This window comes from Notolepis coatsorum, assembly GCF_963971535.1.
Source record: "Notolepis coatsorum genome assembly, chromosome: 1".
Lineage (NCBI taxonomy): Eukaryota > Metazoa > Chordata > Actinopteri > Aulopiformes > Paralepididae > Notolepis > Notolepis coatsorum.
The window spans coordinates 215,767,552-215,783,590 of record NC_140165.1 but is presented as its reverse complement, the minus strand read 5'-3'; the positions used below and the strand labels follow the sequence as shown (position 1 = coordinate 215,783,590).

Here is a 16,039-nt window from a genome sequence, read left to right as displayed (position 1 = left end):
ACGCTAATACTCCAGTGCACAACTGTGCTACTGTACTGGTGAACACTCGCAGCCTGAAAACACTGGTAACACAATACACTCGAAATAAACCAAACTTAAGTGGGGCCCACACTTTATAAAGAATGGTCACTATAGCTAAGCCGGCATTACCAAATAATAAACCCCCGTTGGAGCGCCCTGTCGTGGCTAGAGAACGTAGTGGCCCAAAACAGGACAGCCCCTTCACTCAGTCCCGAGCATGTCATCAAAATAAAACAGTTAGTACTCCACAACGCTGCAGGTGCGGAATGCACCTTTAATCGACTTGCCCGTGCGTGAGGGTCTATAGCCTAAGTGCTGATTAGCCCCGCATAGGAAATGTCTGGGGTAGTTCGGCCGTAAAAGGTCCCGAGAAACTGTCACCTGTGGTACTTAAAGGCAGGGCTGATCTGGCGGTCAGTAGGTGGTCTGCAGTGAATGATGCTGTAGATGTCCAGTACATCGGCGTATTTAGACCACTTTTACTGGGGCACGTGTCAGTTGTGCCCCAGTAAAAATGCCCCCCCCCCCCACAAAAAAAAAGAAATGGCGTTTCGCAGTCCCGATAATGGAACATTTGTCCCATAATACTAATAATGAATACTGAATGGTTTGTACAGCGTTATTTGTATGTAGATTGGTAGCGAGCGGTAGTGATCCAGCGCAGTCCTCCTGACTCCTGTCTGTGTGTCACCTCGAGTAGGGTATAACTGCAGCGCTATTGGTCACCTCACCTGCGGGCTGCGGGGACACGCTGTGCTGGGGGCGTGTTTTGTTTACTATAGTCTCGACTGTCATGGCGGCCCTCACTACTCGCGTTTTTACAGATGGATATTCTCACTATTTCTCTTTTAGCGAGCACAAAGAAAAGAAAGTTTTAGTTAAATGTAATTTGTGTCTTGGCTCAAAGATCATATCTACTGCCCATGCTTCAACGAAGCTAGTAGCTAACGTTAACAGGACTCATCCGAAGCCACTCGCCACCCGCTTTCAGGGATCTAAGGCGTTATCATACCAGGCAAATGAGACGGAAAACTTTTTCCAACTACTTTGAGAGAGAAATGGAATATACAAAATGGAAATGAGATAAAGAAAATGTTTGAGGGGCTGGACTACATCTCGACCACCGCAGACTTTGCTGAGTTCAGTGATGTGAATGCAAATGAATGGAAAAAGTTGATCAACAGATTTTGACTGTACGAATCTGCAAGGGAATCTCATCAATACTAATCAAACAATAGTCATTTCATGCACAATTGATATCCTAACTATTCTAACATTGCAATGCACGATTGATATCTTAACCAACGTTGCAAGCCGGTTATAATGAAACGCTCGGGTCGGGACTCGACTTGGGACTTGTCAGTCTTGACTTGGGATTAATAACAACAACAAGATTAATAACAAAATGTGCTATATATAGCCTACCGTCTGCGTCGAATATGAAATAAAGGCATCTAAATGATACATTTTTTCTTAAAAAGAAAACAAGCTCAATCAAAAGATTCTACATGATTCCAAAATAGTGAAGAAAATGACTTTAGGAAGAACAAAGGCAGAGGCTCTGGCCAAAGACATCCTTGCTCCAAAGGCAGTGGGTGATGTTCTCAAGACCTTAACATCAGACAAACCCCTCCCATTCTCCATACAGATGGATGCATCTAACCTAACCCTAACCCTAAAACCGAAATAAAGTTAAAAATAAAATAGTTACAAAATCTGCCAATTTTCGCCCAAAAACCGCCCAAAACCGGCAAAAAAAGATTTGTTGTGTGTGCTTCACGCGCCCGCTTGGCATCCCTAAGTGCCCCCCTGTGCCCCAGTACAGTGCTTGGTCTAGATACGCCCCTGGTCCAGTAGAACCTCCTGAGGCTGAGTCCTTCTGTTGCTGTAAACCGGTGACGCGACGTGCTAAGCTAAAATGCTAGTTCTATACACTTTAGCTAAGCTAATAGCCGAGTTGGCTAACCTGACTCTCCGACTGTACATTCTAATACGCAGAACTTAGCTTTCATCTTCACATCCATCTGCCGAACATCCTCTTCTTCTTGGCGTGGACTAAACACTATACTTGATATTAATAAGCATGCAGCGTTGTTTCTTCTGCTCCGATGCACATTTGGTATTTCACGTTTTCAAAGTAGGACTCTCATGGCAAAACACGTCCACTCGCTTTCGTGGTCTGCTCCGAAGGACCCTGCACGTGTGGCTTCCTCGTCGATACGCCTTCTCTTCGCATCTCTCTACAGACCCACCAGACTGACGCCAACCAGCTCCCCCTAGTGTTAGTCCTCCAACAATGCTTTGACTGGCACAAAATGGACGGATCATTGAAACAGTTATAATGAACATAGTCAGACACATTCACATGTCTACATGTATCAATATGATCAATTTGGTTATTATTTAAGGAGAAAGCCCACAGTATCTAAAGGAATTCAGTTAGACACATTTTCATTCAATCAATCACCGTGCAGATTGATTGATTTAATGACAATTTTATTAACAGATTGCAGAATGGGTACAATACAGTACGGCTCAATACACACAATTGTTAAGGGGATGCAGACCAGAGAAAGACTTTCGTCTTGTTTACATCAGGGTCCCCCATTTTCAATTCATAATGAATTTTAAGTAAGGGTGCAACTTGCTCCGTGCAATCCATTATTTGTGGATTTAGCCCTCAATGTAATATATAACAATATAATGATAGGATGTACAATATAACATTATAATGATAGGATGTACTATATAACAATGTAATGATAGGATGTAGAATGATAGGATGTAATATACAACAATATATGATGTACTCTGGCAATAGAATGAGAGAATGTACTATAACAGTATAATGAGATAATGTACTATAACAGTATGAGATAATGTACTCTAGCAGTAGATTGAGAGAATGTACACAGTAGAACAGAGAACGTAGACTACTATATAACAACAATATAATGAGAGAATAGACTATAATAACAATAGAAGGAGGGTACAGCACAGTTTTACAACAAATACATTATCATATAACAGTACGCAACTGTACGCAGACATTTCATATTTAGAAAATAGTATACAGTATGTTATGTTATTCAACAAAGCTGGAGTGCGGAATTCCAAATATAGGAATGTCTGTAGTATGTGGACATCATTTGACACTTTCGTTTTACTCCTGCCTCAGTGATTAGTGAGAGTCCAACTACAACCACGGCCAATCTCGACACATTTTCTTTAAAGACTTTGTTGTTGTTGAACACACACACACACATACAATCTTTCACCCCTTCTCCCTCTTCCTCTCTCTCTCTTTTTGGGGAGGTAGGATGGCCTGTAGGTCGGCCAGTAACCAAAAGGTCGATGGTTCGGTCCCCGCCACTGACAGGAGGGTGTATTCCAGCTGTGAGCTGGTGACTGAAGGGTGGTTGGTGTTACATATACAGTGCCCACCATCCCTGCCTAAGTGCCCTTGAGCAAGTCACTGAACCTCAAAACTGCTCCAGGGGCGCTGCAGCATTCTCTGATGAAATGCGTACATGTGGGAGACTGTGTGTATGTATGTAACTAGGAGGGATATGTGAAAAGACAAATCTAAATGGCTTTATGTAGGCTACATTGAAAATAAGACCATCTTCTTCTTCTTCTTCTTCTTCTGCAGGCGCGGGGGTACCTCAGTTCCAGCCCATCCCACTGAACAGTGGCTCTCGCATCCAGCTGCTGAGCAACGGCTCCCTGCTGATCAAACATGTCCTGGAGGACGACAGCGGCTTCTACCTGTGTAAGGTCAGCAACGACGTGGGAGCCGATGTCAGCAAGTCCATGTACCTCACCGTCAAAAGTAAGTCACTTAATGACTGGGATGTAGCCTTGCTAGGGAACAACATCCTTGGACCGCAGTTATCTGCTCCCGGCTGCCCTTGGGGGGAAGGACGACGGGATGGGTCAAGTGCAGAGACTCAATCACATCGTCGACACAAAGAATTGCATGTGTGTGTGTTCCTGTGTGTGTGCCGCCCATCGCCAGTCCCGGCGCCATGGGCGGGCATTAGGGGGCCGGGCCCGCCCACTGAGTCAGCTGTGCCCACCCTGGTAAAAAAAAAAGAAAAAAAAACATTTTTTTTTTTTTTTTTTAATCAAAGTCAACTATCCAAATCCTTAGTCGGGGACAGCCCTAGTGGGCACTGATGTCAACAACAACACTACTGAAGCTAGCACGGCACTCTGTGAGAATTCGTTTTCTACCCTCAAGAACGTCTTTACAGAACATCGCCTTAGTATGCTTCATCGACTCAACTAAGGCCAATTTAATTCAGTTGGCATTTGAGAAGGACTTAACAAAAAAGTTCAGGAATGAGTGGAGGGGCAATGTTTTAAGAAGATTTCACTCTGTCCCCAAACGCCGCTTGCCGCTCTACTAATGATGGTGAGTAGCCTGTGGAGGAATTTTGTTTGCTTTTTTATGCACCTTATTTTTGTCAGTTCAGTTCAGTTTGTCAGTGAATTCAGAAGTGTTGAATAAATGGAGACTTTTCAAAGATATAGAATAGAATAGAAATGTATTATCCTGAGGGAAATTTGACACTGCAAATCACTCAACATTAAACATTTAGACAGAACAAGTCACAAATAAGAATAACAAAACAAATGGCCTAAGAATAGAATAAAATTAAATAGAATAAAAGATACAGTAAATAAATACAGTAAAAATATACTGAAGTCTACAGTAGGTGTAATAATGCACAGTGCTGTTTAAAAAGTAAGAGTCCAGGAAGATGGTAATTGTCACGCTGTGCTCAGTGATGCAGTGAGGCACAGTGATGCATTGTATAGTCTGATGGCTGTCGGAATGAAGGACTTCCTGTCCCGTTCAGTGCTGCATTTAGGTAGTGTGAGCCTATAACATGCTCCTCCTGTCAGCCAAGTCTGTGTATAGTGGGTGGGAGGGGTTTTCCCTGATGGCCTGAAGCTTAGCAAGGTTCCTCCTCTCCGCCACCCTCGCTAGAGTCCAGCTCCACCCCAACCACGCTACTGGCCTTCTTGACCATCTTATCCAGCCTGTTTGTGTCCCCTGCTCTCAGTCCGCTGCCCCAGCAGGTCTGTTATATATATCCGTTCAGTGTGTTTTTGTATAAGTGAAAGTTCTTAAGATAGAGAGAAATTAGATTTTTCAATTGCCTCTCTGCTGTTTAGTTCAGCACCGTGGGCAGCGCCAAGCAAGCCACAGCGCCGCTGTCCCAGCTGAAACGTATAAAAGGGAATCTGTGTTGAAAAACCATTGTGCCCCCCCGAGAACATTTTATGCCCCCCCCCACTAATTTGTTTCTGCAGCCTGGTCTGCCCATCGCATGTGTGTGTCGTTTGCATGCCAAATAAAGACTTCTTTAAAGTCCTGCATTATTGACTTCCTGTTGCAGTGTTTGCTAGTACAGTATCAACGACTGGCAGGAAATCAAATGGTTTGTCCGTTTCGAAAGTAAGAAATTGTCTGTCATTGCATCAGCCACCAGAAATTCAAATCGGCTATTTCAGAGACAACACAGTTGTTTTGGGTAGCCTACTGTCTAATGGAACAACACAAGTGTTGAAATGACAACACAGTTGTTGTGGGTTCATCTTACGCAAAAGTGTCATGGTAAAAGTATTGAAAAATGTTGTCAAAAATTATGGAAACCACTGGTATCCGAGTTTAGATTGGATCATACAATTGTATTATTTAACTTGGATCATACCATTGTATTATTTAACTTGGATTATACCGTGGTATTATTTAAGTGCAACGTTACACCATGGTGATACATGAATTTTACAAGGGCAGTACAGTACCATAGTCACTTGAATTACCATCAAACTACCATGATACTTTTTGCACTGGCCCCAATAACCCTAAACACTCTGCCCTGCCTCAACACCAACCGTTGACGTGCCATAGTACATTTGTGACATAGGCGGTATTCAAATATACAGTACTGTTACCCCTAGATCCTGACAGAGTATATACATATGATGGGGAGGGGACTGTACATTAGGAGGGGGTGGGTGGGTGGGAGGGAAATATACATACGGCGGGGAGGGAATATATACATGCGGTGGGGAGGAGACTGTCTATTAGGAGGTGGTGGGGGTTTTGGGCATTTACGGTGGCCAGTTTCGAATTGCAGCCTCCCGTAGGTGCTCTTTAAGGGCGGTTTTGAATGTGGGCAGGGATTCACATTCCTTTACAGCTTTGGGTAGGGCGTTCCACATTGTTGTGGCATAATTGCGAAACGTGTTTAGTCCCTTGTTTGAGCCGAATCTGGGTTTAACATGATTTGTTGAGCTTCCTCTGGTGTAGTGGTTGTGGTATTCACTGACCTTTGGGAAGTATTTTGACATGTACATGGGCACCCCGGTCGTATAGTGTATCTTGTAGACCAGGCCCATTGCAAGTTGCTGTACTCTGTCGTCTACTCTAAGCCATCCTAGGTTGGCAAAGTGGGCAGGGGTGAGGTGGGTTCTGGGGTTCAGGTCAAGTAGTAGTCTGACCAGTTTGTTTTGTGATGTTTGTAATTTTGTTTTAAGCGCCTTTGAGGTGCTTTGGTACCATGAGGTGCACGCATAGTCATAGTACCCTTGAATGAGTGCTCCTGCCAGAGTCTTCAGGGTATTCTTGTTTACCAGAGAGGAGATCCGGTACAAGAATCTAGTTCGTTGGTTGACTTTTTTTATTACATTGGATGCCATTTTGTCACAGGAAAGATTTGCCTCTAGGATGGAACCCAGGTAGGTAATTTCGTCTTTCCTTGTGACAATATTGTCACCCACTGTAACTGAGAATCCGTCGGTCTTGCTGAGTTTGTTATTTGAACCGAAGAGAATGGACTCTGTTTTGCCCATGTGTAATGATAGTTTGTTATCAGCGAGCCATATGCAGATTTTGCCTAGTTCCGTGCTGAGGGTTTTTTCAACCTGCAATTTGTTCTTGTCAGAGACCAGCAGGGCTGAGTCGTCCGCAAACAGGAACAAGTTGCAGTCACAGGCTGACGACATGTCATTTGCATAAATTAGGAAGAGTAGCGGTCCTAGTATGCTTCCTTGTGGAACACCACAGCTCACTGTGAGGGGGGGGGATAGAGTACCGTTTACCTCTACCATCTGTTCAGGTTGGGATTTCTTTCCACCCATCCCAACCTGAGCATGACATAAGAGCAAAATGGCCACCGTGTGGTGTGAATAATATGGTCAGCAGTTCTCAGTGAGGTTACAAATGAAAGTGGAGAGACTTGCCGAACTAAGCAACAGTCTGCACCACAGAGGTCACGACCTTCACATGGGCAGAAGGTGGAGAGATGCTCTCCGTCAGGTTCTTCACCCTCATGCTCCATCAGCACTTTTCAAACATTTCCTTGTTATATTTTCAACATATTTTGCTTTGACAATTTGTCCTACTTCCCTCCCACTATCCTTATCTGACCTACTAATCAAAACCTCCTCTGTCTGTGTTAATGGATGACATGGATGTGTGAACACGTTTAAGTGCTTGTGTGTGCGCGTGTGTGTGTTTGTGTGTGTGCGCGTGCACACTCGCACGTATGTGCATGCATGTCTGCTTGTGCACCCATATGTATGTGTGGGGGTGTGCGTGCGTGCACGCATGCTTGTGTTTGTATTATAATTGCTCCGTGCGGGTGTGCAGTATGCTAATGTCCCTGCCACTAGCTATAGCATTAGCCTAGCTCTCCCGTAGCGCTGGGAGAGGCTCCTCATTTTGACGGGGCTCAGATGTGAGTGGGGCTTATTTTCCCTGCGCTGCTCTTATCAAGCCTGAGCAGGAGGCCCCCTGCCAGGCAGCTCTCTCTCTCACTCTAGCTACCAGCCAAAGTCTGATCCCCCTGGCTATACAAGTATGCAAAACGGGTGTGTAATTCTGTGTGTGTGTGTGTGTGTGTGTGTGTGTGTGTGTGTGTGTGTGTGTGTGTGTGTGTGTGTGTGTGCGTGCGTGCGTGTGTGTGTGTGTGTGTGTGTGTGTGTGTGTGTGTGTGTGTGTGTGTGTGTGTGTGTGTGTGTGTGTGTGTGTGTGTGTGTGTGTGTGTGTGTGTGTGCGTGCGTGCGTGCGTGCGTGCGTGCGTGCGTGCGTGCGCGTGTGTGTGTGTGTGTGTGTGTTGACACACATACATACACGCATCCAAGATCACACATTTCAATCCACAGTGTGTTGTTTTGTAGACATTAGGTGTGAATATTGAACACATTGATGCTCATGAGCATTCTATCTGTTAATCTGTGTAAACAAAGATGTAAGCTAGCTATCTAAAAATAGTCTAAACTTTCACATGGTTTCATTCATTTTCATTCAAAGTTTTCAAACCTTTATTTAAAACTTGGAAGAACCATTGAGGGTGCCCTCATTTACAATGACGTCTAGTAAACGCAGATGAAAATAAAGAATAATCAGTTATAACACACATTGAAACAGAGTGGTTTGTGATTGTGGGGTTAAACTGTTTGGGACAGGGGAGACTAGAGTACTACTAGAGTCTGGATCCTAGCTGTATGGATGCAGCTAGCAGAGAATAACAGTGCTCTCAGAGGGTATTCCATTAGCCTTATTCACATCGCCGGCATCTTTAATGCAGATGAAGCTGATGCATGCGGAGCCGGGCCCCCAGCGACACGGGTCCCTTGAATTAATTGGGCCAGGCCCAGTAGAGGGGAGGGACCGAGACTCCCCCCCACCGAGCCAAGCCAGCTACCTCCCATGTCACCGAGAGCCCCACTCCACGCACCCCGACCCCGCAACACACAAGACCCCACAGGGCAAAGCTCAGCCGTTCTGACCCCCATGAGAGAAACCCCTCCCTCCCGCCCTCCTCCCCGAGAAACAGAGCACCCTCATATTCTGGTCCACCATGCACGAAGCCGAGCACCCAGAGCCCCCACCCGCCCCCGCCCGACCCCCAGGTCCCCGGCCCACGAGAACCCCAAGCCCAGGCCCGCAGAAGGCCAAAGCCCCACGCCTCAATGGCCCCGCGACCCCCGCGACCCCAAGCCTGGTGTCCCGCCGGCCCGGCGACCAGACCGCCCAGGCCATGGCAGCCGAGGGCCCCAGGAAACCCCACCCCACCCATACCGATCCCACAACACGCAAGACCCCCCTCTCCCGGGTCGAAACGCTGGAACGATGCCCCTCCCCCCGACATTCCCCCCCACTGAACTTAGCCTGCCCACCTCTGTACCTCCCATGTCACCGATATCACTATATACATTTATGCTAACATGACTTAAAAAATAAAACTGACAACACAATAAGAAAAAATGAAATGAAATGAAAATAAGCTATATGGTTAGCACTTTTTGCCCCTGTTGGCGTTTTGGAGGGGAATCAGCTCTCCTATTGGAGAAGCCCCTCCCCCTAGTGATGGAGATACCCCCAATGGAGATTCTCCAAGCCTCTCTTCATGTCCAACATTTTGTAATTCTTGTCCTTCACAAATGTCCATGTGCACATTTAAAGCAACTGCTATTCTAACATAACTCAGATTCTAACATAACTCAAAGAAAAAAGACAACATTTGGCGCTCCCATGGTGTTAGAGGATCTTAGTCGTATCCCTCTGTTCCCCGTTGGAAGGGTGAGGAGTAATGGCTTTCCTAGTGAGAGGGCTCCCCCTAGTAGTGAAATGCGCACTATATAAGTCCAACATTCGTTCTGTGGACGGTCTCAGAGCTCCCGGTCAATGTTCTGAATTTGTCTTTCTTATGCACATGTTCATTTGTATTGTGTTTCACGTGTAATCCTGTAGTTCCTTCATACCAGTCCATCGTGTATTATTCCCCAATATGTTTCCTAATAAGCGTGTCCCTTTTTTTAAATAAATGTCAAATCGTTTGTCTATAACGTGTGTATTGTAAATCATAGTGTTAATTATTCAAAATTCTGGTGTTATAGTTTTATACTATCATAACAGCTAGTGTCTGCTTGTACCTAATAATGGACTCCATTACTGTAGTCAACAGACACATAATATGCCAAGCATTATAAACAGGTTAGAACAAGATGATATGGATCAGTGATAAGATGTTGTTATGGTATCATAGCCCACAACACCACATGTACCCTATCCTAACACCACAGCAAAGTAATCTACTCCCTCTCCTCTCCTCTCCTTTCCTCTCCTTTCCTCTCCTTTCCTTTCCTTTCCTTTCCTTTCCTCTCCTCTCCTCTCCTCTCCTCTCCTCTCCTCTCCTCTCCTCTCCTCTCCTCTCCTCTCCTCTCCTCTCCTCTCCTCTCCTCTCCTCTCCTCTCCTCTCCTCTCCTCTCTTCTCTTCTCTTCTCTCTTCTCCTCTTCTCTCGTGTCCTTCTCTCCACTCTAGCCTTATTTTGCTCCAGGAGGTCTTTGCTCCTGTTGTCATCTTAGTTTTCTGTAGCAGGGTAATTGTGCAGGAGAACGGGCATTAGAGAGACTCCAGTCAACCAGCGACCCCTGTGCATGAAAACACTGCATAGTTCAGCCTGAGGACTACTTATAACTGTGTGTGTGTGTGTGTGTGTGTGTGTGTGTGTGTGTGTGTGTGTGTGTGTGTGTGTGTGTGTGTGTGTGTGTGTGTGTGTGTGTGTGTGTGTGTGTGTGTGTGTGTGTGTGTGTGTGTGTGTGTGTGTGTGTGTGTGTGTGTGTGTGTGTGTGTGTGTGTGTGTGTTGGTGTCTGGGGCATATGAGGCCCAGGGAGGCATGGTGTCGTGGCCTAGTTTCCCTTGTGTGTGTGTGTGCGCGCATGCGTGTGTGTGTGTGTGTGTGTGGTGAGGAAGAAGATGTGATGAAGGTTGAAGTGTATTATCGTTAGGTTATGTATATAACCAAGTTCTGTTAATACTAGTGACGCTCAGCGTCATATTGCATATATCTCGCTTCAGCGTATATACACTGAATACATTTCAAAATGTACCTTTACATGCCAGCATTCATCTGGCCACACCCCCATCCGCTTACCTACATAAGCAGGGATGGGACCACACACTCATCTCCTTCCCAACAAATTTCACCACAATGAAAAATCAAGGGCCGCAGCGGCGTCTAGACGCTGAGCGTCACTAGTATTAACAGAACTTGGTTATAATTATACATAACCTAACGTTCTGTGTCATACTAGCTCCCGCTCAGCGTCATATTGCATAACAGGAGCTGAGCGGGAGCTAGAAGCTCGACAAATGAACCCCGCTGAGGCCCCCCACAACCATCAGAACAGGGAGGGCCGAGCCCCCCCGGACCCCACCTAATGGAGGGCACCCCCCCTATTGGAGGTCCCCGGGAGGGCGACGGACCCGACCGTGCGAAGAGGCACTCAAGCAACTCAACACACAGGGTGAGCAGACCGTGGCCTGACCCCACGACTACACACACGCACAACCTGCATGCCACCCGGGAACGAACGGAGGGAACAACCTTGTTACTGCCCCCAGAATCACGGGGTCAAGGGCAAACCCAACCCCGTGGCAAGGCCGTAGCAGCGGAGCGCGAAGGAAGACCCAGACCCACCGAAGGGACTGGATCCCCTGGAAAACGGGGGCCCGGAGAGGTCAATGACGCCAGGCATCAAGACCCCACCAGGCGGTCACTTAGTGACACCGCCCCCCACATCGCCAGCGTATTCGGATAAGGCCCTTCTTCTCCAAGAGCGGGCCCTTTCCCCCCAATAGCACACCGCCTGGCACACTGACCCTGCAGAACAGGCAGTCAGCATGGCCGTAAGCACACAAAAAGGTTAACCAACGGAAGCAGGCACTGCACCGGGGAAAACCAGGCAACAGGCTGTAACCTGAGCCTGGAGCACTGCGGACGAGACAGGCGCCAAAGGAGTCAGCTGAAAACAGCCACCCCGGCGGAAGGGGCGTATGCTGGCGTTGTTGCATGACCAAGCCTCCATTAAAAAAAAACCCACCCAGAGGGGTTGAGGCAGAGAAGGCTGACACGATTGGCAGACGTCATGAACGTGCAGGGGCACCCTCAACCGGGTAACCCGGGAGTTGACACTGCTCCAACACACCAGGGAATCAACCACCTTGGTGTTACCCAATGCGGTGGTTGTTCCTATAACCCCTCAAGAAAAAACTCAAAAAAACACCTGCGGGTATACACCGGCTATACCGCAGTACAAGTGTTTCAGTTTTCAAAAAAGGGTTAACCCAGGCCTACGGGTCGACGAAACATTACTTCGGACCGGGCCCGGCGATACGGGAAGCACAGGGTCACCAGAGGAGGTCAAAGACCACCCCAACAGGCCCCTCTTCGCCATGCGTGAGAGAGGAGCGAAAATAATGGAGAACCAGCCCCAAGCACACCGTACTTGGTATTCCCAGGCGGTCTCCCAACCAAGTACTAACCAGGACCAACCTGCGTAGCGGCCGAGATCTGACGAGATCGAGCGTGTACAGGTTGGCATGGCCGTAAGCCATTACGACAGTGCAGAGTACAAAATTTACCCAACCAGGGTCTCCATAGCGCTTAACCCTGTGACACCCGGACCGACCTGGCATTTTCCCCCTGAAAAAGCCCAAGTCCCTCAGGGTACCAGAACAGCAGATCTGCATCCCCGGCGGACAACGGGTTTAACTGATCCGGACCAGCGTGACCAGAACCAGTCCTGTGCCCTAACCACGCTGACATGCCTACTCCAGGAGAAGGGGCAGATATGCGTGTTGATCTTAAACATGAAAAGAAGGCGCCACCCAGACGTTCGGTGCGAACCGCGCTTGGTGGCCCACCCCCAGGGCGTGAGACCCCTCTACATATGTTCAGATCCATTCCGTCATCATCCCCCAGATATGAACGAGAATCCGTCGACAACCAAAACAGGTCGTCGGAAGAGGAAAAACCTCCATCCCAGTTGCTTTATAAAAACGCCGTTTTAACCTCAAGCAACCAAGGCGTGCCAGTCATTCGCCTGATTACAGAACACCCCGAGCTAGCACTATACGTGCGTCGGGACACAACCACATCAATGAACAGGCTATTTAGACCTGTCATTGAATCCCCAAGGCGCCCAGGGGAACGACAAGAGGGGTGTGATGCTTCCTAACTCCAACTCTTCTTAATAGAAAAGAAGGAAGCACCAACAGTATGTATCCCAGTCTACACAGCCGGGGGTAAACATTTTTTCACATTTTTACATCCCACCACCCTCCCATAGGGAGGAGACGGAAATCCCCAGAGAGACTTCCCACGCGAGCTGTACAGATTGAAAAGAATATATTGCACCTTGAGCCATGTAAAGGTTTGGTTTTAGGGCTCTCCGGGGAGGAGGCACTGAACCCATACACACTCAATAATCGAATTGAATCGAATACACACACAATAGAGTAGGACTCCTTCTTGAGGTTCCACTCACCTTGACAATCTGAGGAGGAGGCTATGTACTCTGAGGAGGCTCCCTCACATGGAAGGAGAGTCCCAACTCACAGAAGGCCCAAATAGGAGCTTCGTGAGGAGGAGCCCTGACCACCCCCCGAAACAGATCCATCATATGGACCTGAACAGCACACGGAAGTCCTACCAACAGAGACGCGCACAGTGACGTACTCTATGGCGGGGGAATTTCTGCGGTGCACACACCCAATATTCCAGAGCGTGGGACCAGGAAACTCCCCCCCCCCCCCCCCCCTCACCCTGTAATGTGCCGAACCGCAACATGACAGGAACCTTGAAGGACAGGTGGGTTTACCCCTGACCAACAGAAAAAAGGGGGAGAAAAGGTTACCAGTTCACCCCTTTACGACCCCACACCCACGATACGATGTAATGACAAAAAAGAGTATGACGCAGTCATAGTCAGCTCCATGAAGCGTCTAACAGCTTCACACAGCGCATGTGCCAACCTGCTATCTGATTTTTACTAAGGAAAAAACACAGAACAGAGAGGGCCCTCGCAAGAGCCCCGGTACCAGACTTACACATGTGCTTCTGTGGCCAGCCCAACCCAGTTGTAGGTCACACGACACACACAACCCATTATCACCTACAAAAAATGGCAAAAACACTCTACAGAGGAACGCCGTTTTTCATAATGAGAGAATACACAATTCTCGATTAGTATCGGCCACAGGCCTTGCTAAGCACACACGAACAAGTTACCAAACAATCTTTTCTTTAGGAAAATTAAGTTTCTCAAGCGGTTAGCACAACCCCAACAACTAAGCTAAGGGTTACATCGTATCCCTACCACACAGTGACACAATATAGTGTAACAACATTTCTGAGAGGAGGATGAAGAAGTCCCCAGGGAACCGGGGGGAAACACAACCCTCCTACTTTACCCTTAATACGGCCATACAGGTAAACCTGTTAATATGTGAACACACTGTTCATTGTCATTACAGGCTGAGAAAAGAATAATTCTTTACTCATATGTCACTAAGCATAGCTTTATAGGTTAGTTTAACCCCCTTAGTTGTGAGTGCACGGTACAAGAACACACATAATGTTTCTCAACACAACACACCAGATCATTTTCACATCTGTAATAAACAACCCGATTTGCATGGAGAAGCTAAATACCAGTGACAAGACAATTCACACATAACTCGCGTCGTATCCTAAATGTAGTGCAGCAACACACATTTTGGAAAACATTGTTATTTACAAAACATTTAGAAGGGAAAGAAAGAAGAAGTGTACAAAGGTCTGGTCAGGACCTTGCCTACCGGGAGCGCAGATCAAGTGAATTGCAGTCTCTAACATGGCACCGAAGTAAACACAGCCTCCTGTGTTTGACGACACGGGCAGCTCGCTGCTCCAACCCGCCGCTACGGTGCTCCTTGTTGACGCCGCCGCTACGGTGCTCCTTGTTGACGCAGTCCTCGCCGGCCTGGCTCAGGGCAGGTTCGACGAACATCCTCTGTCAAAGATGACGTCGTAGTCAAGAGTGTTTAAAACATGTTATAGTCACAGCACGTTCAACAGTGTAGCATTAAGCTAACGGCCGCCTCGGCCGATAGCAGCAAGCTAACGTTTCCTAGCCTAGCCTAGGTAAGCCACAACTAGCACGCAAGCTAATCAGCTATCACCTGAACCTGTACACAATGATATAACAAGCCACACTTAGACATGCCGCCGTTCTGAAACCCTCCTCACTGTTTAAGAGAGGAACAAGATGTTAACACAGTTTTACAACAGTGATTTTACCAACATCCGACGGAGCCAGCACAATTCCCATCTGGGCTGTAGCTGACTTGAACACGGATCTTCCGCTAACGAACATCCATGCCCATATTTCCTCGTGAGGGTATACTCTCATGTGTATATGAAAGATGAAAGTGTGCATGTAGCGGCGTGAACTCCCAATACGAAAACCGATGGAGGTTTTTAGAATGATCACCATCTTCCAGACACTCCAGTACAAAGACAATATCGCCGTATTTTCTCGAAAATAGTGAGAGAGAAAATAAAGATATGATGTCAACGTATCTCCTTGTTCTTCCTTTCCTCAGAGTAAATATTTTTCTCCACGTCAAGTGGGCATGTGAGCAGCACTTAGCTTGTGATGAAATTTGAGAAGGAGATGAGTGTGTGGTCCCATCCCTGCTTATGTAGGTAAGCGGATGGGGGTGTGGCCAGATGAATGCTGGCATGTAAAGGTACATTTTGAAATGTATTCAGTGTATATACGCTGAAGCGAGATATATGCAATATGACGCTGAGCGGGAGCTAGTATGACACAGAACTGCACCCTGCTCCATCGCCCCGGTCACGATCACACCACACTACTACACTGAGACCACTCAGCCTTGGGACACACAATATCAGAGAGAGAGAGAGAGAGAGAGAGAGAGAGAGAGAGAGAGAGAGAGAGAGAGAGAGAGAGAGAGAGAGAGGGAGAGAGAGAGAGAGAGAGAGAGAGAGAGAGAGAGAGAGAGAGAGAGAGAGAGAGATTGTGTGTGTGTGGTGTGTGTGTGTGTGTGTGTGTGTGTGTGTGTGTGTGTGTGTGTGTGTGTGTGTGTGTGTGTGTGTGTGTGTGTGTGTGTGTGTGTGTGTGTGTGTGTGTGTGTGTGTGTGTGT

The 16,039-nt window shown here is 47.2% G+C and overlaps 1 protein-coding gene across 1 annotated transcript in view; it reads left to right on the top strand.

Moving 5' to 3' along the window:
• Positions 1-16,039, top strand: part of dscamb (Down syndrome cell adhesion molecule b) — a gene marked incomplete at both ends in the record, with an annotated part of 450,395 nt that overhangs the window by 354,643 nt on the left and 79,713 nt on the right. The window contains 1 exon segment of the mRNA XM_084312177.1: positions 3,674-3,853. Coding sequence (XP_084168303.1) covers positions 3,674-3,853 — 180 coding nt within the window.